At 47.8% G+C, this 24,407-nt stretch overlaps 1 protein-coding gene across 3 annotated transcripts in view; it reads right to left on the reverse strand.

Annotated features, from left to right (window-relative positions):
* Positions 1-24,407, reverse strand: part of GALNT10 (polypeptide N-acetylgalactosaminyltransferase 10) — a 230,581-nt gene that overhangs the window by 14,284 nt on the left and 191,890 nt on the right. For 2 of the 3 annotated variants that reach the window (XM_030826071.1, XM_030826057.1), the window contains 2 exons: positions 20,108-20,225; positions 2,467-2,574 (listed from right to left, as the gene is read on the reverse strand). In XM_030826071.1, coding sequence (XP_030681931.1) covers positions 2,467-2,574; positions 20,108-20,225 — 226 coding nt within the window. The remainder of the gene's footprint in view (positions 1-2,466; positions 2,575-20,107; positions 20,226-24,407) is intronic. The other variant, XM_030826063.1, reaches the window with a different exon arrangement.

Here is a 24,407-nt window from a genome sequence, read left to right on the forward strand (position 1 = left end):
GGCTAATTTTTGTATTTTTAGTAGAGATGGGGTTTCGCCATGTTGACCAGGCTGGTCTTGAACTCCTGACCTCAAGTGATCTGCCTGCCTTGGCCTCCCAAACTGCTGGGATTACAGGTGTGAGCCACCACGCCCAGCCCACTGAACAAATATTTTAAATGTGGTCTGCAAGTAATTGAGGGTTGTTAGTCACCATAATAAAAGGCCACACCTGATTCAGGCATCTCTATGGTTCTGCAAACCTACACATAATCAGACCTGATAGATCACAGAGTCCCTGGGGAAGAAGCCATGAGGCACCACTCAGATTGTTAAGTGGCTTAAAGCTAAACACAGGACGCTGCTTCAGTACAGATAGCTAAAAGAGAAATACGTTAAAATGCCCAAACACAGAATTTAGATAAGACTTTTAAATACACGTTCCAGTCTTTATTGTTAATATTGATGCTAACACTAATAATAGCAGTCACTGTTTAAGGAGCAATTGCTGTGTGCCAGGTACCTGTCAGACCTACACGGGTTTGAATTCTGGCTCTAGTTACTTAACGTTTCCATCGCCAACATCACATGTTTCATGTTCCCCATCCCTAAAATGGGGTTAAAAACAAGTGAGAATTAAGTGAGATAAGTAAAATGCTTTGCATGCCTGGCTCGAAGGGAATTTTTATAAGCGTTACTACAGTTAGCTCTTATCCACTGAATTAATCTATAATAATGGTTCTACAACAAGCAGGAGGCGGTAATCTCTCTTTATCAGGTGGGCCTTTTTTAAAACAACAACAACAACAACAACAACAACAACAACAACAACAACAACAAACTTTCTTTGAGACATGGTCTCATTTTGTCACCCAGGCTGGAGTGCAGTGGCACACACAGCTCACTGCAGCCTCGACCTCCCTGGCCCAAGTGATCTTCCCACCTCAGCCTCCTGAGTAGCTGGGACTACAGGCACACACCACTGCGCCCGGCTATTTTTATTTTTAGGTGAGCCTTACCAATAACAGCTCTGCAGAGGAAAAGAATGCTTTAGGGTTGCTCCTGGTCTGGAGTTGGAGTGTCCCCATGGTCCCTTGTAGCCGGAAGAGTCGCAGTCTTGGGCATACCGAGAGAGCGTGCGCTTTTCCTGCCTGGCACCCTCCTCAGGGATCGCCAAATGGCCTTTCAGAAGAACGCGATTCCTGCTTCAAGGGGCTGAATCTAGAACTTACCCCCCCTCCCCGCCCGTGTCGGATGGGGCTGTGGGCAGCGCGGATGGCTGGTGAGGGCGTCGTTAGGCTCTGCTACCACTGGAGGGCACTGCCGGCTCTCCTTTCCCTCCACGCGGCCCCTGACACTTCCCGGAGCTCAGCTCCCACCCACTGATGGCGCTCGGGGAGACGCGCGGCCTCTTTGAGCCTCTGGGCTTTCCTTGTGAGTCACAGGACAACGCTCTTCTAGGAGCCGGGGGCTACAATTCTACACGTCAAGGTTGTCAAGTGGAGGAGGAGGCAGCGCCCTGGACAGGAGGCAGTGCGGTCTAATGCCAACCCGGCCAGCACCGGGGTCTCCTGGCCGAGGCGGGGCTCACAGGCTCCGCGGAGGGAAAGCTGTGCGCGGGTCCTTTCCAGCTTCCCCGCAAGGCTCTTTCTATCCTCTGGGGACCCTCCTTCCTCTTCATTTTTCTTTTGTGGTCACCTGGATTTATTTATCTTTTTCCCAATACATTTAATATCAAAAACAAAAATAAACTCTGGCTAACAGATTTCCATTTGCAGCCAGTGGCCAATTTAATTGAAGCAATGATTGACACAAACCATTTTAAGGCAATTAAACAGTTTGACAGGCAGAGGTTTTGGCAGTAAGAGTAGACAGGGGGTGAGGAGAAGAGAAGGACACTGACATTTATGAAGCCCACTTCCCCTCCAGAAACTTAGTACGCAAGCTTTCCCAAACACACCACACCACACCACCTGTATTAATATTTATCTAACATGTTTCTTTACATCATCTCTGGTCTAACTTTGCACCTACTTTGGCTGCATGCTAAGTAATAATATCTGTGAAATTACAGGTTAGCTACACGAATACACATTAATTTAGAATCCACATTAACTTAAACACATGAACAAGAAAACGTCCCTGTGTTTGCTGCCTAAGATCATCTCCTCTGTCACACTTTGGGAAACAGTATCACCTCCTTAATTCTCCTGGCAATGCTGGGAGTTGGAAAGAACTAGCTCTCTTTAAACAAAGGAGGAAACACAGGTTCAAAGGAGTTAAGCAACCCTCCCCAGGTCACACAGCAATGAACGGTTAAGTAGGGATTTAAGGGAGTTCTTTTAAATCAGATTTCACCTGGAGAATGGGAGGCACATCCGCAAACCCAGAGATCACATAACACAGTCTAGGGCCCCAGGGTGCCTCAGTGCAGCTCATGGTCCTAGGCCAACCCCTTCTCCCCCCCAAGGAAAGCCACCACCTTACCCGGGCCAGGCTGACTCCGGCCGGGACCTTGTAGGGCACATACTTCCTGTAGATATGGCCCACCCTGGAGCAGGGGATGTCCTCCATGCGGCCCCCACACATCCACACCTGCATGGCAAGAAGGAAGAGAGATGATGTTTCTGCTTCCAGTTCACCATCCCACCAGGCCAGCATCCCTTACTGTACTCAGCAAAAGCATCAGCCTGGATTGTTTGCTGAAGCCTGGATCACAGACCTAATGACATGGGAAAACACAGTAATATAATAACAGCAGTAAAAACAGCTGACAGCACTAAGTGCTTACCATTGCCACACACTATGCTAAGATGGTCACATGCACAACCATACTTAAGCCTCATCAGAAAACCTATAAAGCAGGTAGTAACATTTTACAGATGCTGAAATGGAGGCTCAGAGAAGCTAAGAAATATGACTAAGGTCACAGAGTAAGTGGTGGAGCCAAAATTTAAACCCTGTTTTAGCTGACTTCAGAGTCTGAGCTCTAATCCACTATGGAGTGCTGTATTGAGAATTCTAGGGTGGCATCGGGGGATCAGTGGGAAAGACCATGGTGATCACAAAGTGACATCAGCCACAGTATGTCAAGGTGGCACACAGGTCCTGTAGCTTTACTGTCACGTATTTATTTTCCTCCTGGATCTATGAGCCTCTCACTGGGTCTCCCTGAGCAGTTCCGTCAGCCTCCCTGCCCTGCCTTCTCTGAGTCTGGCTTGCTAGGCTGTGCAGCTGGGTCTTGCTGCAGTGTGGGATCTGATGGTTCTCTTTGCGTCCCTCTCCCAGGGAGGAGTATTTGACATCACAGAGAGCTCCTGAGTTTGCCCGCTGGTCTGACAGCAACTTGGGAATCTGAACAAGTATAGCCAATACTGACTCATACCCACTGAGGGGCCCAGCCTACACAGACCCTCCTTGGTAGGCCTGGGTTTGAATCCTGGCTCAGCCACTTACGCACTTTATGACTTTGATCAAGGTACTTAACTTCTCCGAGACTCAGTTTCCTGTAAAGAAATAGAGGAGGTAGGACTGGAAGATGAGATACTGCATGTGAAAGGGTTTAGCACAAGATCCGGTGCATACTCAGGACACAGCAGTGAATCAGTCAGCTGAGGCCCCAGCCTCCAAAGTGGCCTTGCAATCCCTGCCTCCTTGTATTTGTGCCCCTGTGTAGATGCCTCCCAGTGAGTCACATGAGGACTGACCTGTGTAACCGACAGGATACTGCAGAAATGATGGTCATAAAGATGCCGTGGCTTCCACCTTTCTCTGTGGGACTGCTGGCTTTGGAGGAGCCAGCTGCCATGTTTGAGGACACCCCAGCCATGCTATGGAGAGGTCCATGAGGTGAGAGCTGAGGCCTCCTGCCCACAGCACTAATTTGCCAGCCAGGTCAGTGAGCCACTGAGAAGCAGAGGTGGTGGTCACAGTCAAGCCTGCAGATGACTGCGGCCCTGGCTCATGGCCTGACTATTCCCCTATGCGAGACCCAAGGTGGGGCTATCAAACCAAGCCACTCCCAAATCCCTGGCCTAGGGAAGCGCTGTCATCATAACTGTGTATTGTGTTAAGATGGATTCTGGGGGTAATTTTTCCTGGCATAGGTAACTAACATGTGAGATGGTTTCAGGTGGTGATGGCAGAGCAGGGCCATTGCATAGATTCGTTGTGGGGGTGTATGGGATGTGAGAAATGCTACTTTATGCTCCCCAGTCAGGGAAAGCCTCACTTCGGAGGGGTTGTCTGAGGTGGAACCGAGAAGGTGAAAGTAAAGGCAAGGGAACAGGTGGGAGAGGAGCAAGTGCAAAGGCACCAGGGCAGGGCCAAGCTTGGCACAATAAAAAAGAAAGCCAGGACAGGAGCAGAGGGAGAAAAGGGAAGAGGGACGGGAGGGGAGGCCAGAGAGGTAGGCAGGGCTGCCACAGGGGCCTCACGAGGCAGATCAAGGAGTCTTCACAGGTCTTCAGTGAGGGAGACACACAATCCACTTACATCTTACAAAGATGACTCTGCCTGTGAGGGGGAGAACAGCCTGAAGGGGCAGGCCTGGGGGAGAGTAGGCCTGGGAGGCTCTTGCAGTCGTCCTGATATGAGGCTGTCCTGACCCTGGGTGAGGGGGGCTGAGGCGATGGGGGGACACAGCTGGATTTAGGACATTATTATTAATCTCGCTACCATATTCTCTCATTTGTGGAATGGGGACATCTGCAAACCAGATTCTGTGCAAAAGTGCTCTTTTCAGTTGGAACTGCTTGATGAGGTTGTGGGGATTGGGCTTCACGTCTTGATTAATTCAGGGGCTCTAGAAGGGCTTGCTCTTCCACCTGGCTCCTAAAAGGTCCTTTGTTCCCCACTACTTCTTGCTATCTCCATCCCCAGCACTGATGTACTCTGGCCCTCCCGAAAGGGGATATGAACAGAGCTGCAATTAGTGGAAGTGCTGCCTGGAGAAATGCAATTACATTCTGATCTTGGGGGAGAAAAAAAAATTCACCCAGTCAATAGAACAGAACATTGGTCTCTAGATAATGGGCTCCTGATGGTAGATTAATGTCAAGGCCAAGCCAAGAAGTTTATTTTCAAAGCAGGAGATATTGATCAGGCGCCAGCATCCCATAACAATAACTCTTCCTTTATACAAAGTGATTGATGTGGAAGTGATGCTTTTGTCTGGCGGGTATTGCCCAGGTCGCTGCTGGGCTGCCCTCTGCCTTTCAGGTGGTGCAGTGGCCCTGAGCAGGTGGGACACCTTACCCTGCTCTATTTCTGAATGTCTCCCGGCCAGTTGACCCCAGCTTCCTTGTCTTCATATTAAACTCGCATTAGCTAATGAGGCTGTGTGTCCAGCTCTGGTTGGCAGAGGCACCTAACTTTATGCAGGTGGATGATAAATTTCCAAATCCTTCTCTTTGCTGTGACCTCTGGTTTCTTTGGCCCCAATCATGCTGGCCATCAGCCTGAAGGTTCCTGAGGGACCAGGGTGACCCTGGTATGTCGGGAGGCTTGAGGCATCCAGGATGCCCTCAGATTCCTGGGATGTCTGGAGGGTTTGGTCAGTGGGTTTACTCCATGGCTTCCCTGCCCAGCACAGGATGCCCTGGTGGCCGACTCAGAATGTGAACTACCCTCAGGAAGACAGACATCTGTTCAGATGAAGCTGCTTCACTCCTGGGTCCTTTGGGAGCATCCCAGTGCGGGCCACGCCCATCACTTCAGAATGTCCTCCGGCCTGACCAAAGGCCCCGTGCAGCCCTCCACCCTCACCTCACCCCACTCACTTCTTGCTCACCACACCCATTGACTCCCCTCACAGACTCCTCCCTCTGCCTGGCTACCTCCTACTCATCCTTCAGGTCCCCTTAAGAGCCACCTCCTCAGGGGCTTCTCACCCTTTTATACCTACATACAGCATCTTGCTTTATTGCCTTTTACCAGAAGTGCAATATTAATTATTCACAGGATTATGCCCCTTGTCTAATCTCCCTGCAACGGGCATCTGTTGTTTTTGCCTGTCCAGTGCACCTTCTCCCTATTGGGGACTGTCCTCCCAACTGCTCCACCTGGGGCCTGTGACCCAGGATGGCCAGCCGGAGCACCCAACCTCCTGGGCTCTGGAGCTGGTGTAGGGCAGGGTAATGGGGTATATTTAATGGTCGCCACGCATGCTGGTGCTTGATGTGATGGCCACACACTTTCTCTGGGGGGAAGGGCAAAGAGGACAACGCATTGCAGCTGCCAGTGATCACCTCTGCACCACACAGTAAGGGAGGGCCTGTCCATGAATGCAGCGAGCACCGAGCAGGGCAGTCCCAAGAGAGGGAAAGAGACACCTGTTTGAGCACCGGGAAGCAGGCCTGTTGAAGACAGCCCCTCACCCCCCGCTCCCGCCATGCCTTTTCTTGGCTACGGCTAGTTTAAGATGATTTTGTCACTTTTATATTTAATTTTGAGACAGGGTCTCCCTCTGTCACACAGTATCACAATCACTGCTTACTGAAGCCTTGACCTCATGGGCTTAAGTGACCCTCCTGCCTCAGCCTCCCAAGTAGCTGGGACCACAGGTGTGTACCATCATACCTGGCTATTTTTTTTTTTTTTTTGTAGACATGGGGGTCTCCCTATGTTGCCCACACTGGTCTTGAACTCCTGGGCTCAAGCAAACCCCCCGCCTCGACCTCCCAAAGTGCTAGGATTACAGGCATGAGCCACTGCACCCAGCCTTTCTGTCGCTTTTAACATAAGAGTCCTTACCAACCCCTGTGCCCTGCCAGACTCAGGGCCAGTGTTGGCAGGGGTCTCAGCTGTTGTATTTGCCATTGGACCCCCAGTGCCTAGCACAGTGATCTGCCCATAAGAGGCACTCGGTCATGAAGGAGGAGGTGAATCAAGACTGATTCAAAGTCTTGAGCACAGGGACTTGACTAGAGAGAACGATGACCTTATTTTGTCATCCATTCTTCAGTCACTGGCTCCAGGGATGAACTGTCTTTTTTTGCTTCCAGTAATCCTAGCAACAATATAAGTCATGAGCAGGGAGGCTGAGGTTTCCTTGTTTCTTGGGCAGAAGGCACCATTGCCATCTCTTTCGGGCTGGATCCTGGCTGGGTTTGTCTGGGGTGAAGTGGGACAGATGTAGGAGGCCAGAGAGAGCATCGCCGTCATGCTCCTGGCTTGCTCACCTCCCCCTTGTGACAAAAAACTCTCAACTCTGCCACGGAGAGACAGGATCCCAAGACAGCAGGGGACTCTCCTTCCAAGGACATGCTGGGGGGATGGTGCTGGCCACGGATACGAAGCCCTGTGGTTCTGCTCATGGCCCAGGTCACTTGTCCTTTGTATCTTTAGGCTCCTCCCTTTCTTCACAGCAGAGGTGGTGACCATCCAAGACCCAGACAGACACTGCAGCCTGACTCCCCTCATACCAATCCTCATACCACCAATGCCCGCTATGTGACCTCCTGCAGGTCACTGAACCTGGGAGCCTCACTCTCCTCATCTGTGATGTGGGGATGATGATGGCTGTTGAGATGGCACAAGACAGCGTGTGAAAAGCTCTTAGCTTGGTGCCTGGCTCTTAGAGAACCGGATGAATGTTAGTCATTTCTACTTGCAGAAGGACGAGAAACACCACCACGCTGCCACCACGCTGAAATTACAGAGCGCCTGCCCTCTGCCCAACAACATCAAGTTTTCTCACCCTATGGCCTGATTTCCGAAATGGAGAGACTGAAGTGCAAAGAGAGGAAGTATTTTTTCTTAACTAACTTGGTGGCAAAACCTGCAAGTGACCAAGAGAATGGTATTATTATGAATCTCGCTACCATATTCTCTCATTTGTGGAATGGGGGGCAGGAATGGGGACATCTGCAACCCAGATTCTGTGCAAAAGTGCTCTTTTCAGTTGGAACTGCTCCATGCGATCGTGGGGATTGGGCTTCATGTCTTGATTAGTTCAGGGGCTCTAGAAGGGCTGCTCTTCCACCTGGCTCCTAAAAGGTCCTTTGTCGCGCACTACTTCCTGCTATCTCCACCCCCAGCCCAGACATACTCTGATGGGGCAGGTGGGGGTGGGGCAGGGTCACTGTATACCATTTGGGGCCTGGCCACCCATGAGCACTGTCCTCTCACCCAAGAGGCAGGAACAGAGTCCAGCTGGGGGCAAAGAGAAGGGGAGCTCCAGGGATGGCAGCAGCTGGATCATCTTTGACCAGGAACCCATCCTGTTCGAGATGGGGACAAATACAGGCCACTGAGATGACATTTTGCAGTTCCTCTCCTTGTGTTGCTGTCAGCTTTCTCCCTGCCCTGTCCCTTCAACTCCCACCCCTGTAGGGGGATGCAGGTGTCTGCTCTGGGTCCCTTGCTGCTCCACCACAGGAGTTCCCAGCACAGGAGTTCCCAAACATATCCTGTCAGCTTGTTTCCAGGCCCCTTTCACTGCCCCTGTGGCAGTCTTCTCATAGAAGCACCATGCCTCTACACAAGTACAAATCTAATTGTGAAAGCCTGTTCCCCATTCATTTTCATTGCTGCTTTGATTTATTTTATTAGCAAACTTCTTTTGTGTGATGACAGGCTTCATTACATTGTCTATAAAAGACAATTACCCACTCTTATCTCCTAAACGGAGGGGGAAAGAAACGAGTGGTGATGTGCATTGGGAAAACACAATGGGACCCAGAAAGAGTGCAGTGGAAGGGCTCGTCCATGGAGGGGAACCCGAGAGGACAGGGGCTGGGGCAGAGCTTCTCTCTCTGTCGAGGAAATGGCTGCCTGGAAGCTTGCCAGGAATGGCACGGCACCTGACCTGCCCAGAGATAAGGAAAAGACTGGCAGCTGGCCACGGCTTTTGCTGTTGGCATCTCAGCTGAGGACCCCTATGAAGTTCAAACCCTAATCAGTTGCACTTGGAGGAAAGACTATACTAATAATTGCCACCAATCATTCAGCATTCACTGTGTGCTTAGGAGGCACATAGGGTAGCGGTTAGGAGCTTGGTTCTGGAATTAGAACTGAGGTCCCACCCAGGCTGTTAAGCAAGTTTTATAAGTCTGAAAGCCTCAGTTTCCTCCTCTGCAAAATGGGAAAAATTACTGTGCCTACCTCCTTAGGGTTGTGGTGAGGCTAAAATGAGGTAATGTAGAAGTTCAGAGGACACCGTGAGCTATCCGTATGGTGTCCTGTGGGCACGTGGCCCATCGCTACTGGTGGAGGGCGTTGCATGAATGCTACACAATTCCCCGCTGAAAAGAAACTCATATTATTTTGAATGTATTAGTTTGTTTTCATCAAGATATTGTTTCAAGAAGTATCACCACCATGAAAGGAAAACCTCAGTCATGCTGGTTTTGGATGTTTATTGGATGCAGTTGGTTAAAAAAAAAAAAGTAGAGAAGAACAACTTTAGTTTTAAATTTACTTCTAAATTTGAACTGTATTTTTTTTTTTTGAGACAGAGTCTTGCTCTGTCACCCAGGATGGAGTGCAATGGCACAATCTCGGTTCACTGCAACCTCCGGCTCCCAGGTTCAAGTGATTCTCCTGCCTCAGCCTCCCAAGTAGCTGGGATTACAGATGCCCACCACCATGCCCAGCTGATTTTTGTATTTTTAGTAGAGACAGGTTTTCCCCAAGTTGGCCAGGCTGGTCTCAAACTCCTGACCTCCAGTGATCCACCCTCCTTGGCCTCCCCAAATGCTGGAATTACAGGTGTGAGCCACCGCGCCCGGCCTAGTATTTTTATGTGATACAGTTTTAAGCATATGTGCATCTAAATTAATAAATTAAACATATGACTATTTCAACAATATCCTTAAGTGTTTATAGTTAGTTACTTCCCCAACAAGGGGGAGATGGTTACTTTACATTAGGTTTTGACTCAGATTTGGAAATACAGCATCTCACAGCAACCCAGCAAGGGAGGCATGATCACACCCTTTACAAATGAGGAAACCGAGGTTTACTTAACACATTCCCCAGGGTTCCCCAGTGTATAAACGGCAGAACCCAAAATGGAACCTGGGGTTGGGTCAGAACTAGGCAGATCAGAGAGTTCCACAGAGACTGTGCTTTCCTAAGGTCTTGACCGACCCTATCGTGGTCTTCCTCAAAGATCCCTAACAGCACTTGTATTGTCTGCAGAACAAAGGGGTCACCCTTGGCTTGCAATCAGGCCCTCTGCCACCTGCTCCCATCTATCACCTCCTACCCTCTCCACACCCCCTGGACTCCCTATGTAGATGCTGCTGACAACTGGCCGCAGTGCATTCACTTTTCTGCCCCAGGGGCTTGTGAATTTTTCTTTCTGTGACTGTTGAAACCCCAAACAAACATTAATTATCTAATTCATTTATTCATTCATTCATTCATACATGATCTGGTCATTGGTCAGGTTTGTTCTAAAATCCATGCTGGAAAAAATGGAACAGAAACGAACTGCCAAGGGTGGACCAAAGATATGGAGCCTTGAAAGCCGGGTGAAGGTATTGGAACTTCTTGGCCAACCTGCCAACCAACCTGCCCATTACTCTGTCCTTCCACACCCACGCCTGAGCATCCTCTCAGAGGCAGAACCTCCCACCTATTCATTACAGCTGCGATTTTCAACCTTGAGCCTCATCGGAAGCACCTGCAGAGCATGTTAAAACACAGCTGGCTGGGCTCCACGGCAGCCTCTGACTCAGCAGCCTGGGGTGGAGCCTGATAATTTGCATTTCTAATAAGTTTCCCGGTGATGCTAATGCTGCTCGTCCAGGGGTCACACTTTGAGGACCACTGCATACTGGCAGGGTGACAGCATCTCAGGTGACTGTGCCTGCCAGTTCACACTATGTTTCCTAACAGCCCTGTGAATTTGGGATTATTGGTGCCCCTCTGTAGATGGGGAAATAAAATTTCAGGAGAAAGGGCAGATGAGTCCAAGGTCTCACAGAGATTTTGTTCCAGAACTGGGCCTAGAGCCAAGGCCTTTTGACCTGTCTTGCCAGCCTCTTTCCACTCTTGTCTTCCTGCAACCACAGCCCCATCACAATAACCACAACCATGCTGACATTAACAGCTATCATTTAATGATCATTTATTATGTTCCAGGCACTGAGCTAAGCTTTTAATATATTTTGGCTAATATCATGCTCGCAACTGCACTATGAAGTAAAGATTATTCTATCCCCTAAATAATATAAAGAGGAGAGGTTAAGTCACTTTCCCAAGGTCACACAGCAGCTAGCTCATTGAATTTGCACTAGAACCCAGGCAGTTTGATGCTGAAGCCCATCTGTGTAATACTGTGCTGTTCTGCCTCCTTACCTGAGGGTTATGATCAGAACAGCTGCCACTTATTGAGTGCCTCCTCTTTGGTTAGCTCCAGGCCAAATATACGTATCATCCCATTTAGTTCTTACAACAAACTTTTGAAGAAGTTATTTTATTACCATTTTTAGGGATGAAACAGCCAAGCCACCATGAGGTAGGTGTGTGTTGGTTAGGGAGTAACATATACACAGGCGACCCTCAGGCCTGTGAGCCATCTCCTTGGAGGAGTGGTGGGAGAAGCAGTCTCCACAGGCAGGGACACTCATGGAATTTCAAACGACTTGCCGAGAGTCACGAGCAGAATGCCTTCCCTGTTCCTAGCAGACGGCTCTTGCAAAGGCTGGGCATATGTGACCCCAGGACGAAAATGCTGCACATATCAGAGCATATTTCCAGCATCCTTGGATAACACACGGAAGGGAAGAAATGAGGACCAGGTTCCTGGCAGCCATGCTGCAGCTGTCCGAGGCAGAGGGTGCTGGTAGGGGCAGGGAAAAGGATGGGGAAATGCATTGCCATACAGGTGCCCGATGGTGGCCCTGGATCTCCTTCTGGTGCTTGGGCTGGCCTTTGGCAATCATTTCTCCCTCCTGTGTGGCAACTTAACCCCTCTCAGGGCTAGTCCTGACCTCTGGGCCCTTCCTGGAACATGGGCCTCTCTCTAGACTGGATACACCTTTTCTCTACTCCTACCACCAGGCGGAATGAGATGAGCACTGGACTTGGAGCCAGGACATCTGGGATTTAGCCCCGGCACTGCCACCTTCCGGCAGAGGGACTCTGCCCAGTCACCTAACCACTCCGGGCCAGGTTGCAATATCACCCTTGCTCAGCTTCTGGGTGTGTCCTGCCTTCTTTTCACACATCCTGTTTAACTTAGTCTTCTTGATAACACTGAGTTTTATGGAAAAAAAAATCAGAGGTGTTTTTTTGTTTTTTTTTTAAGTCTGTTCATGTAGCCTGGGACTGGGCTAGCCTTTCAGTAACCATATCAGTATCACACAAAGCGAACCCCAGCCTCCTCTGAGTCTTCATTCCTCTATCCAGAGAATGGGTTTTCCTCTCAGAACAAGCTCAAAGACCTTCCTGACTTCCACAAGGGAAGGTGTCCTCCCTCTCGTCCCCTCACATGGCTTTCTATCACTCCCTTGCTCCTGCAAGCCTGCCTCATGGAACCCTCGGACCCGTCTCCATTTTGCCAGGGACGGTGGGGCCCACCTCTGCCTCTTGGAGCAGACCCTGCAGAGTTGCTCTTGGCGGCCTCAGGCCTTCCCTGGGAGTCTCCGCACTGCTGACTTGTGCAGAATCTCATCTCGGAGCTTGCAAATGGCCCAAACAATGTGCTGGAATGTATATGGATGGGGGGATGGGCTGGGAGTGCTGAGAACCCAATATTTTCTTCTTCTTTTTTTTCCTTTCCTTTGAGACAAGTTCTCACTCTATCACCCAGGCTGGAGTGCAGTGTCATGAACATGGCTTACTGCAGCCTTGACCTCGCAGGCTCAAGGAATCCTCCCACCTTAGCCTCCCAAGTAGCTGGGACTATTGGCGCATAGCGCACCACCATGCCCAGTTAATTAAAATATTTTTTTTTTTTTTTTTTTGTAGAGATGAGGTCTCACTGTGTTGCCCAAAGCTGGTCTTGAAGTTTTGGGCTCAAGCAATACTCCTGCCTCGACCTCCCAAAGTGTGAGAATTACAGGCATGAGCCACTGCGCCTGGCCCCTTCTTCTTGTAACTTTTCCTGGTTACAGAAGTAATACGTACTTATGATGAACACATTCAATGTTACAGACACACATTAGGTAGAAAGAGACGGCTATACTTTGAAGCCCTCCCACCCCCAAAGGCCACTAGGGACGAAGCCTTCATGGCACTGTGAGTCATTTTCAGAAGTGAGATGGGCTGGCTGCAGTGGCTCATACCTGTAATGCCAGCATTTTGGGAGTCCGAGGCAGAAAGACTGCTTGAGGCCAGGAGTTTGAGACCAGCCTGGGCAACATATGGAGACCCCATCATTACAAAATATTTAAAAATTAGCTGGGAGTGGTGGTGTAGACCTGTAGTCCCAGTTATTTGGGAGGCTGAAGTGGGACAACTGCTTGAGCCCTGGGGTATTGAGGCTGCAGTGAGCTCTGATCATGTCACTAACCTCCAGCCTCGGCAACTGTGTGAGATCCTGTCTGAAATTTTTTTTTTTTTTTTTTTTTTTTTTTGTGGAGACCTCCAATTTATTTTATGTAATATTTTCTCGTTTAGATATGCTCTAACTTATTTATCCCCAAAGGACGTGCATTTGGGTCATTTTCAATCTTCTGCTATGGTAAGTAACACTTCAGCAAATAAATCTTTGCTCATCACTGTCTCTCTTGTATAAACTCCTGGGCATGGAATTTCAGGTCAAAGAATGTGCTTGCTCTGAAATATAATGGATTTTGCCAAATTGCTATTCACAAAAGATATACCCACTTACATTGCCCCAAAGCCTACCTTTTTCTCACTTTAGTTTGGTCACATTGTCCTGGTTGGATACTTTCTCTCTCCTGTATCTCATAGTTGGAGATATCCTAACCATGGCCTCCTGGGGACACTGTGCAGTTTCCTTTCTGCTCATCCTGCTGCCTCCACCGCTAATCCAAACAACCCCTCATATCTGTGTATGTCAGAGGGCCTTCCACACAGCATCTCATTTGATCCTATCTTGTTGGGTAGGAAGGAAAACCGTATCAGCACAGTCTGGGATGTGAGGACCAGAGGTCAAACAACTGGCCCAGGGTCATAGGATGCAAGGACAGCCTCCTTGCTGAGCACTTTCCCACCATACACCATTGTCCAAAGATGGCCTCCTAAGTCTGGGAAGGGTAGTACTAAGGAGGTATATTAGTTGGAAGTGATGCCACTAACACACTAACAGTTACTGGAAACACTGATGCGGGCCACAGACTGGGGATACAGAGTGGACAAAACCTCCTCCCTGCCTCCAGGGAGCATGCAGAGATGGGAGTGCAACGTGGAGTGGTTCCCAGGCAGCACGGGGAACCATCTATATAAGCTGAGATTGGAAGGATGAGTGAGGGTTGGCCAGACTAAGGAATGGCATTTTGGGAGTGGACAGTGTGGGCCTACAGAGAGGGGCTGGCCCATAAGCCTGGGTCTTACATGCAGTCTTGTCTGACTGGGTAAGGTAGGCATCTATGGTTTGCTCTATCCCACATCCATTCTCCCTTCTGGGCACAGCACCTGGACTTTCCTTTGGGTAACTAGCCCATCCCCACCTTCCTGGCTCCTGGATGGGCATGTGACTGCAGGTGACCAATTGCAGTATTGTTCAGGGACGAGCATGGGGCCAGCAGGCCAATGAGACTCAACCTGGGGACTTGTACAAGATGATGGGAAAAACAGACTCTCCTTCCATGGGCTGCTGAGGATCTCCATGAGAAAAAGCCCACCTGAGAGGGAAGCCAACTCAGATGAAATAGGGCCTAGGCATTGAGAGAGACCTAGCCCGAGTGAGATGACTGAGTCCCTGCATCCAGTCTGGCCTTAGGGTCTACCCTGGAATTTCAGTTGTGTGAGCCTATCAATTCTGGTTTTTGCTTAAAGCAGATTGATTAGGGTTTTGGTTATCTGTAAGCAAGAATCCAGACTAATGCAATGGGATAAGAGGAAAAGGGGGAAGGAGAGAGCAGCAGGGCCAGCTCATGAACCTAGCTGGAGGCTAGGCTATGGAGTTAAAGACTTGTCCAACCACTAGAACTGGGAAGATTCTGACTTCCACGTGAGAACTTTGCTCTGCTGAGAGAGACAGACAGAGAAGGAGGGAGGGAAAGGGAAAGTCAATGACTTTTCTAGAAATTTCAGAGCTGTTGGAACACTTTTTGGGGGTTTTCTCATCAGGATAGACAGTCCAGTCTGGAATAAGCCCTCAGCCCTGAAGGTACATGTTGATTGATCTTAATTTCTGAAAATAGGCTCATGCCTTTCAGACCAGGCTTCTCTCTGTCACCAAGAAAAGGGATCTTAGCAGAGATGAATCAGAGGGAATTTGGTCCTTCGTAAATAACGGCTCTGGCTGAAAGAGAACACCTGCATTCCAGCAGGGCGCCGCCAGGGATGAATGGGCTCACCTGTTCCCCTCAGCCCTGCAGGCAGCCTTTCCACAGGGTCCTGGGAGACAGTGCACTGGCAGATGGGCTGTTGCTGGCTCCAGGAACTCTCCTTTTCCAAGCCAGGAGAGAGAAAGCCCAGGGAGAAAAGTCTCCCTTCCAGACCTCAGGAACCTCCTCATTACACTGTCTCATTTCCTCTGGAGAGTGACGGACATAATTGGATCAAATGGAAATGTAAGGCAGCCTCCTTCCCCCTCCCAGATGAGAGACTTCCAACATGGCTTCATTACCAAGTCTATTGTAAATAACTGTGGAGAAAAATGCCATTTGTTCTGCCATAATTGCCTGATGAGCATCAGTAGATGGGTCTTTGAAACACATAGAATGAAATCATTTTGGGCTGGTTTAGAAATTCCTTTGTGCAAATCTTTCTCCATTCACTGTTCTCCATGGAGGGGGTTTCTGAAGGGGGTCTTCTAGAGCAAGGAGCCAGTTAGGAGCTTGGAGGCTGATTCTGGCCAGGGACACACTTACTTGGATTATTCAGCCAATATTTGTTAACTGCTGTCAACTAAAGAAAAAAAATGAAGCTTTTAAAGAATTAAAGTTAGTTTTATTTAGAAGTCTTATTGAGGATTATAGACCAAGGCCTGTAGCCTGGGAGGAGGCTTTTAGAAAGGTTCTCTCAGACTCCTCCAATGCAGTATTTTAATTTATACATAGGTGGTGAAGATTTAATATGTGTAAAATTACATCAAGGTTTGGGTGTTAGAGTACATCTGGTTATAGATTACAGAAGCATAGTCACTAATCTTGTCGGACGTTATTTTATGAGTAGAGAAAGGCGAGGACTAGGGTCATTTATCTTTGATGGAATGTAGTGACTCAGGCGAGAGACATGGGGGGCCATGCATTCTATCCTGTTTTGCCTTTAAAACATTTTTCCAGAGAGCTGCACAGTGTCCCAGAGTCAGGGGCTTTGTGAAATTCTCCCAGCAAAGGGAAATGGGCAAACATAGACTCTTACATTTGCCACTTTGTCTCACAAAGTTTTTGGTCATAAATTAATCGTTTGGTTGTGTTGTTAAGACTAATGTTGATTGTCATCTGTAGTTAGAAGGGCTCTTGTTTAGGAAGGTTGGTAATTTTTAGTTGTAGTTGTATCAGACCTAGTGTGTTTTTTAGCCTTTTCTTGGAAAATATGTTTTGGATTGAATTTAGTTCTCATTAGTATGATGTGGGGGGTTTTTGATGGTGTCTTTTTTTGTATTTAATACAATATTTTAACAGGATTATTATGAGGATATTATAGATTCTATACAGTAATACAGACTTCATAGTAATAAAGTCTGTTGTAGACTGGAAAAAATATGATATTTAATAAAACGGGAATATATATTTGTATACCTTTAATTGTATTATTTGTTATACTTATATTTATTAGTCTTTTTTAGGAAAAGCAATGTTGGACTAGAATTTATTGTAAATGCCTTTAGAGAAGAATTTAGAATAATAATTCTAAATAAGTGACAAAAATAGAATAATCACAGTTAAAATTTGATAAAAGTTTTTGATTTTTTTTTTTTGACACAGAGTCTCGCTCTGTTACCCAGGCTAGAGTGCAGTGGCACAATCTCGGCTCACTGCAACCTCTGCTTCCCAGCTTCAAGCAATTCTCCTGTCTCCACCTCCCAAGTAGCTGGAATTACAGGCATGCACCACCATGCCTGGCTAATTTTTGTATTTTTAGTAAAGATGGGGTTTCACGATGTTGGCCAGGTTGGTCTTGAAGGTAGTTATTTTATTATATGTAGTATTTTAAAATGATAACCAGAATTATTGCTGATAGTGTTATATCAGAACTACTAGACTTTTATACATTTTACATATTTTTAGAATATTTATAAGATATTTATATAAATATAATTTTAGAAAAGATTTAATACAATAATAAAAATTATGACTCATAAAAATTGGTCTCATAGTGCCTTTTCTGTGTTGGGCCAGGCTTTAGGTACTTGGGATACAGCAGTGAGTGAAACACAAAAAGATCCCTCCCCCACTGACTACTCTTTGCTGATAAGCTTGGAAGCAGCCTCAGAATGCATATCAATACCCACCTGGGGCAGCCCCAACCAATGGATCAGAGTTGGCCTGGCAGGGAGTAGAAACCTATTTGCTGTCTCTCTCTCTCTCTCTCCCCCTCCCTCTCTCCCTCCCCCCTCCTTCTCTCTTTCTCTCTCTCTTTTTTTTAAATGAGGTGGGGTCGTGTTGTGTTGTCCAGGCTGGTCTCAAACTCCTAGGCTCAAGAGAGCCTCCCACCTTGGCCACCATTCCTGGCCCTATTTGCCACTTCCGACTTAGATTGTTATTAATTCCATTAACTAAGAAATTGCAGAATATCCAAATAAATTAGGAATAATCCCAGAAGAGGCAAAAAAAAAAAAAAATCCCAGAAAGGGTGAGGCAGAGGTCCATAAAACATGGCAGGTTTTCAGAACAGTCTGGGTATGATTTAAACAATAACAAAAATAGCAGGTCAGAGCATGGGCTTTGGAGTCAAGCAGACCTGCGTTCGGGCCCCAGTTCTGCTTCTTCCGGCTGTGCGAGGCCTTGGTCTGAGCTTTGCTTGCCTTCCTGGTGAAACGGGTATAATAATGATACAACTCTCCTAAGGTTGTTGTGAGGATTAAACAAGTCAGCATGCGTGAAGGGCTTGGCACACTGTCCTGTTAGCTATGATCAGGACTGAAATTCACTTGTTACACACTGGAGTGGATGCACCATTGTTTATAGCTGCTATCTGTTCTGACTGGATGTGCTTGCGTCATCACAGTTGTTACATATTTTGAATATTACCCTTATGTGAATGTTGATTTTATTTAGGGGGTTGGTCTCCTTATGGGAGATAACTTCAGAACTCTGGTGGTTAAAATAGATATAAACTGGCCAGGCACAGTGGCTCACACCTGTAATCCCAGCACTCTGAAAGGCCGAGGTGGGTGGATCACCTGAGGTCAGGGGGTTGAGACCAGCCTGGTCAACATGGCGAAAACCCATCTCTATTAAAAACACAAAACATTAGCTGGGCGTGGTGGCAGGCACCTGTAGTCCCAGCTACTCAGGAGGCTGAGGCAGGAGAATCACTTGAACCCAGGAGGTGGAGGCTGCAGTGAGCCAAGATCGCACTACTGCACTCCAGCCTGGGCAGCAGAGTGAAACTCTGTCTCAAAAAAAAAAAAAAAAAAAAAGATATAAACTGCTTTTCAAACCTAAATAACATCAATAGAATTGTAGGTTTTTTTGTTTTTGTTTCTGTTTTTTGGCTAATCAAGAATTCATGTTCTCCAGTTCTGAACTACTCAACCACTGTTGCAGATAATAATATTAATGTATCAATAATAATCTTTAGGATAATTTATTAAGAAGCACCTAATAAGCACGGTCTCACTTAATCCTCTCAACAACTCTGTGAGGATTAAGGTTTCATTAAACCCACTTTATGGAAGTAGAAACCAAGGCTCAGTGAGGTGAGGATTCCTTGCCCAAGATCGCACAGCTGGCAGGACATGGCAGAGCTAGGATCTGATCTTGGCACTCTGGTGCCAATACCAAAGCCTTAATTCACTGTGCCTGACAATGGTCCTTTGCGTTGCAAGTTGAGGCCTGACTGAGGGGGCATCAGAGTTGTGTATTCACAGGGGTCAGATCAGTAATGGTGCTATCTGTCCCTCGTGGGCTGGGGATATGCCTTAGCCAAGGGTCTAAGCTGTTAGAAGCTGACTCTGACAGGCCACAAGGGCATGGGACAAGCTAACCCCCCCTCAGAAGGTCCAAGCCTTCACTTGAGAACAAGACAGACTCCCACAAATAAAGAGGAGAATGTAGCCTTGGAAGTTTGGGTACTTAACTAGTTATTAGTTAACTAGTAACTCCTTTACCACTACTGTCAGAAAGCTTCTAGAGCCCATAGGCTGGTCAAGTAGGTTACAGTAAATATTTACTCACCGAAACTTTAACAATTTCTACCAATTATTAATTGCTGGTCATGTTCCCAGGTTGCGTGCTAAGCACTTTCTAGACATGATCTCATTTAATCTTCACGATAGCTCTGTAAGCTAGGTAGTATTATGATTCCCTTATTTCAGATGAGGAAAGAAAGCTCGGGGGGGTCATCTAACTTGCCCAAAGTCAGATAGCTCCTGATGATGGAGTTGGGATCTGAATCCAGGCCTTTGTGACTTTACAACTGGAGCTTATGCTCACTGGTCTTTGTCAAACTCCTAGAGCAACAGGTACAAAAGGGAGACCGAAAGCACTCCTCTAGGCCTACGTATCCTGTTTGGCCTTCCTAGCTTCTCTGGCCCACTGCTTATTTGCTGGACATCTCAATCTCAGACCCGCCATCTTGAGTAGAAGCAAGACCTTATTGCAACATCTTAAGAAGACACAAGGCAAATGCCAGTCAGAGCTGTGGTGAGGACCAGCCTTTGGCAGCTGGAGGGTACTCCCCTTCCCTCCCACGCCCTCCCCCCCCACAACAAAGAGTGGCCCATGAGCCCCTGTTTTCTTCACCTGATGGGCAGAAGGGCTACAGAACCCTGAGGCCTCCAGTCTTTCCAAGCTCAGGCAGAAGCTGAGACACCTACTGGGACAGGCACTCAGGAGGCTGTGCCAAGAAGGGGGTGTCCAGGGAGCTGGCTCACCTTGAAGGAGATTTCATACTGCTCCCCTCCCCAGATCTCCAAGCCTGGGTCATACCCGCCCAGCTCCCAGAACCACTTCCGATCCACGGCGAACAGTCCACCAGCCATCACGGGAGACCTGTCAGAGAAGAACAACATGGCATGAAGATGTAGCTGTCCTGGCCGCGTGCTCTCATGTGGCCCGATAATGCCATTTCCCCAGTGACGGTGTTCCATGCTGCTCCCTGAACACAGTCCAGGTGTCTTCCAGGGAATCCAAGGCCCTTCCAGGCATCCCCCTTTCTTGCCTACAACTTCTTTCATAAGAGCTACATTTTAACCAAATGGGACCCGAAGTTCCTTTACACAATTAACACCTAAGAGTATTTGTGAAATGAAATCACAATACTTTGTCCACATGGGCCCTGTAGCTGCATCATAAATATATACATGTTAGTCCTCTCACTAGTTAAATGGTCCAAGTTGGGTTTCTCCAAACCTGTCTATGTTGTAGAGTCTCTTAGAGAGATGAAAAAATATACAGCTTGCTGGGCCCCACTCAGACCTGCTGAAACAATCCTCACAGGAGGGAGCCTAGGACTCCGTGTTTTTGCACATGCTCCTTTGACAATTATTACTCAGTAGGCCCGGCATGGACGTTTGTTCTGCTGTGGTGTTTACAGAAGAAGCCACCGTCTCTGTGTTTTCAGTTAAACTGGGAGATAAGATTAACTCTATTCATTCATTCTCTCATGAGTTTGTTCATCCCGTGCCAGTTGTGAGGGAGGTGCTGGAAGAATCTCGAGGTCAATCACAGTCCTTCAGGGGATGTCGGTGTAGTGGGGAAGCCCCCTCAAGACAGAGGGTGCATAAGGGACTCCGGGAGGTAGAGACAGAGCTTTATAGGAATCTGAAAGGAATGTGTCTGTTTCCAGCTTTTGGGGTAAGGAGGATGGCTGGGGCAAGGGTCAAGGAATGAGGCTCAGGGGAGGTGGCATTTAAGTGGGTTTGGACAAGAGGAAATTTGGGAGAGGGAAATACACCGAGGGGAGGATAAAACGTCAGCAAGGACACAGAGATGACAAATCATGCAGTACCCACAGGAACAGGAAGTCCGCCTGGCACCGTGCTAAGTGAGGAAACGTCATGCTGCTGACTGTCAGCGTCCCCCAGGGTATCTTGCACAAGACTGGCACCTGGTAGGGGCCAACCAGCATTTGCTGTGTGAAAATCTATCAGAGTGGCTGCATCCTTGTCTGGCTCCACTGGAAAACTCCAAACCCTCAAATTCAAACATTCCAGCAGCAACCTCCATTCCCCCTCCTGGTCCCTGGAAGTGCAAGCTCACGGGAAGTGGGTTGATCGAAAAAGCCCTTATTTAACTCACAAGCTGCCCAAGCAGCTCCTCCTTCCAGTAGCAGATGAGCCTTTACAGCACAGGCAGGACTCCTTCAAAAGGGGAGCCCCTGAATATTTACTGAGGGCTTGAATGCTGTATCGAACTAATTTATTAATAAAATGAATTTACTCTTCACCTCGACCTCATGTGGCAGGCCTCATTATCATCACCATTTTACACATGTACAACTGGAGTGCAGACAGGGAACTTGCTCAAGGCTCCATGGCTACACAGCAGCACTGCTGGGATGTAAATCTCTAATCTAAGCTACAGTTCACACCCCTCACCACCACAATATACTGCCTCCAGGCAGGCAGGAACACCCAAGAAGCAGGTGATGCATGCAAAGAACAGGGCGTGAGAAATTGGGAACCCTCACTCTCATTTCTGCTTTCCTTAACCTGCTGTGTGACCTGAGATGCAGGGTTTAACCGTTAACCCTGTGCTGCCCAGGAAGGAAGCCACTGGCCACAGGTGATGACTCCATACTTAAAATGTGACTGGTGTGAACTGACATGTGCTGTGAGTGTGAGATACACACCAGATTTCCAAGACTTAGGATGAAAAGAGTATGAAAGAATTCATTAATAATTTTAAAGTGTTGGTTACATGTTAAAACGGTAATATTTGAGATATACTGGTTTAAATAAGATATATTATTAAGATGAATTTTACCTGTTTCTCTTTACCTTAGAAAATAATATCACATATGCAGCTTGTATTATATTGGACAGTGGTGATTTAACCTCTTTGAGCCCTATTCCCCATCTAAACAATGGAGTGATAGCTATACTTCCTATCCCACATTGCTAGTTACATGGTTGGCTGCGTCCCCACCCAAATCTTATCTTGAACTGTAGTTACCATAATCCCCAGGTGTCACGGGAGGGACCTGGTGGGAGGTAATGGAATCATGGGGGCAGTTACCCCCATGCTGCTGTTCTCATGATAGTGAGTGAGTTCTCATGAGATCTGATGGTTTTTTTTTTCTTGAGACGGAGTCTCGCTGTCGCCCAGGTTGGAGTGCAGTGGCGTGATCTCCGCTCACTGCAGGCTCCGCCTCCCAGGTTCACACCATTCTCCTGCCTCAGCCTCCCGCGTGGCTGGGACTACAGGCGCCCGCCACCTCACCTGGCTAATTTTTTGTATTTTTAGTAGAGACAGGGTTTCACCATGTTAGCCAGGATGGTGTCGACCTCCTGACCTCGTGATCCACCCGCCTCGGCCTCCCAAAGTGCTGGGATTACAGGCGTGAGCCGCCACGCCTGGCCGATCTGATGGTTTTATAAGGGGCTTCTTCCTCTTTGCTCAGCACTTCTCTTTCCTGCCACCCTGTGAAGAAGGATGTGTTTCCTTCCCCCTCTGCCATGACTGTAAGTTTCTTGAGGCCTCCCCAGCCATGTGGAACTGTGAGTCAGTTGAACTTCTTTTCTTTATAAATTACCCAGTCTCAGGCAGTTCTTTATAGCAGTGTAAGAATGATTAATACAGCTAGAATATTTCTAAAAGTACCCAGTACTATAAGAAAATAAGGTGTTATTAGTGTTGACTCCCCTTTGTCTTCTGGAGATTGGGGGGATCCTGGTTTTTTTTTGGCTGGAGCCACAAATCTACTGCTTGGAAAGGCTGACAGTGCTTCTGACTTGGTGCTTCATGGGAGACTGAACTCAAGGCCTTGCACATGAAAATCATCCTGGGTCAAAGCAGGGGCAGGGGCCGAGGGGCTGCATGGAATAGGCAGGATATCAGCTGTAAGGCATTTGGGACGCTCGAGGCTTTGCCTCCAGAGAGAGGCCTCTCTGCCCAGCCTGTTCTGGTTTCTGCTGTGTTTGGCAATACTAGTAACAATTCTGAGTGTCCAGTGTGTGCTACTCACTTTACTGACACCATCTCCAGCTCTCACAAAGCTCTAATATTAGTCTCCTTTACAGATGGAGATATTTGAAAATCAGAAATGTTAAATAATCTGCTCATAGTGAGTGGATAAGCTATTATTGAAAGTGGGGTCTGCCATTGAAACCATGTCTTTTAAACATCCTTGCACCATGCTGTGCCTGTAGACTGCCCACTTGCTGGGCACTCTACCATCAAGTGGGAAGGTGGGAAGCTGTGCAGAAAATGACCAGGATTTCTCTAGTGGCCACTTCCTAGGGTTCTGTCCAACTAAAATGCAGAAGAGAGACTTCTGGAAGGAATCATGGGAGAGGATGGAGGGCCCCTCAGAAAGCATCTACACCAGTAACTGCCAACCATGGCCACACATCAGCATCACCTGGGAGCTTTAAAAAATGATGCTACCTGCATCCCACTCCCAGACGCCAGTGTAATTGCTGTTGAGGGAAGCCTGAGTGTTTTTACAAGCTCCCCAGGTGATGTCAATGTGTGACTAGGGTCAAGAGCCAGTGCTCTCTGGTGAGGCCAACCATTTCAATACCCAGATGAGGAGACTGAAGCCCCAGAAGACACTAGCTGGGCCTTTGCTACTAGCCAGCTGTATGGCCTGGTCTTAGCCTTTCCTTACTGTGCAATGAAGATAACGATGGGCCAAGACCAATCCTTAAGTACCTTTCAATGAGTCTGCTCATTGCAAAGGTTCAAACAATAAAGGAGGTTCTAATTACCCCCTTGGTTACCGTGAAAATTCCATTTTCTGGAGCAGCCTATTCTAACCTCAGCTTCTGCAGTCATGTCAACTCGGACAAGTCTTGTTTCCTCTCTGAACCTCAAGGCCTCCATCAGTCAAATGAGGGTAATTCTACCTAGACCTGAGGATCCTACATTATTATGAGGATCATGCACAATAATGTCAGTAGAAATTGCTTTGCCAACACAGGCCAAATGTTAGTTACTCCTGGTGTTGGTATTATTCTACAAGGATTTAGGTCAACTGAGGATTGATTCTGAGGTATACGGAAGGTGGGG

Source organism: Nomascus leucogenys, chromosome 2 (assembly GCF_006542625.1).
Source record: "Nomascus leucogenys isolate Asia chromosome 2, Asia_NLE_v1, whole genome shotgun sequence".
In the NCBI taxonomy this organism is placed as follows: Eukaryota; Metazoa; Chordata; class Mammalia; order Primates; family Hylobatidae; genus Nomascus; species Nomascus leucogenys.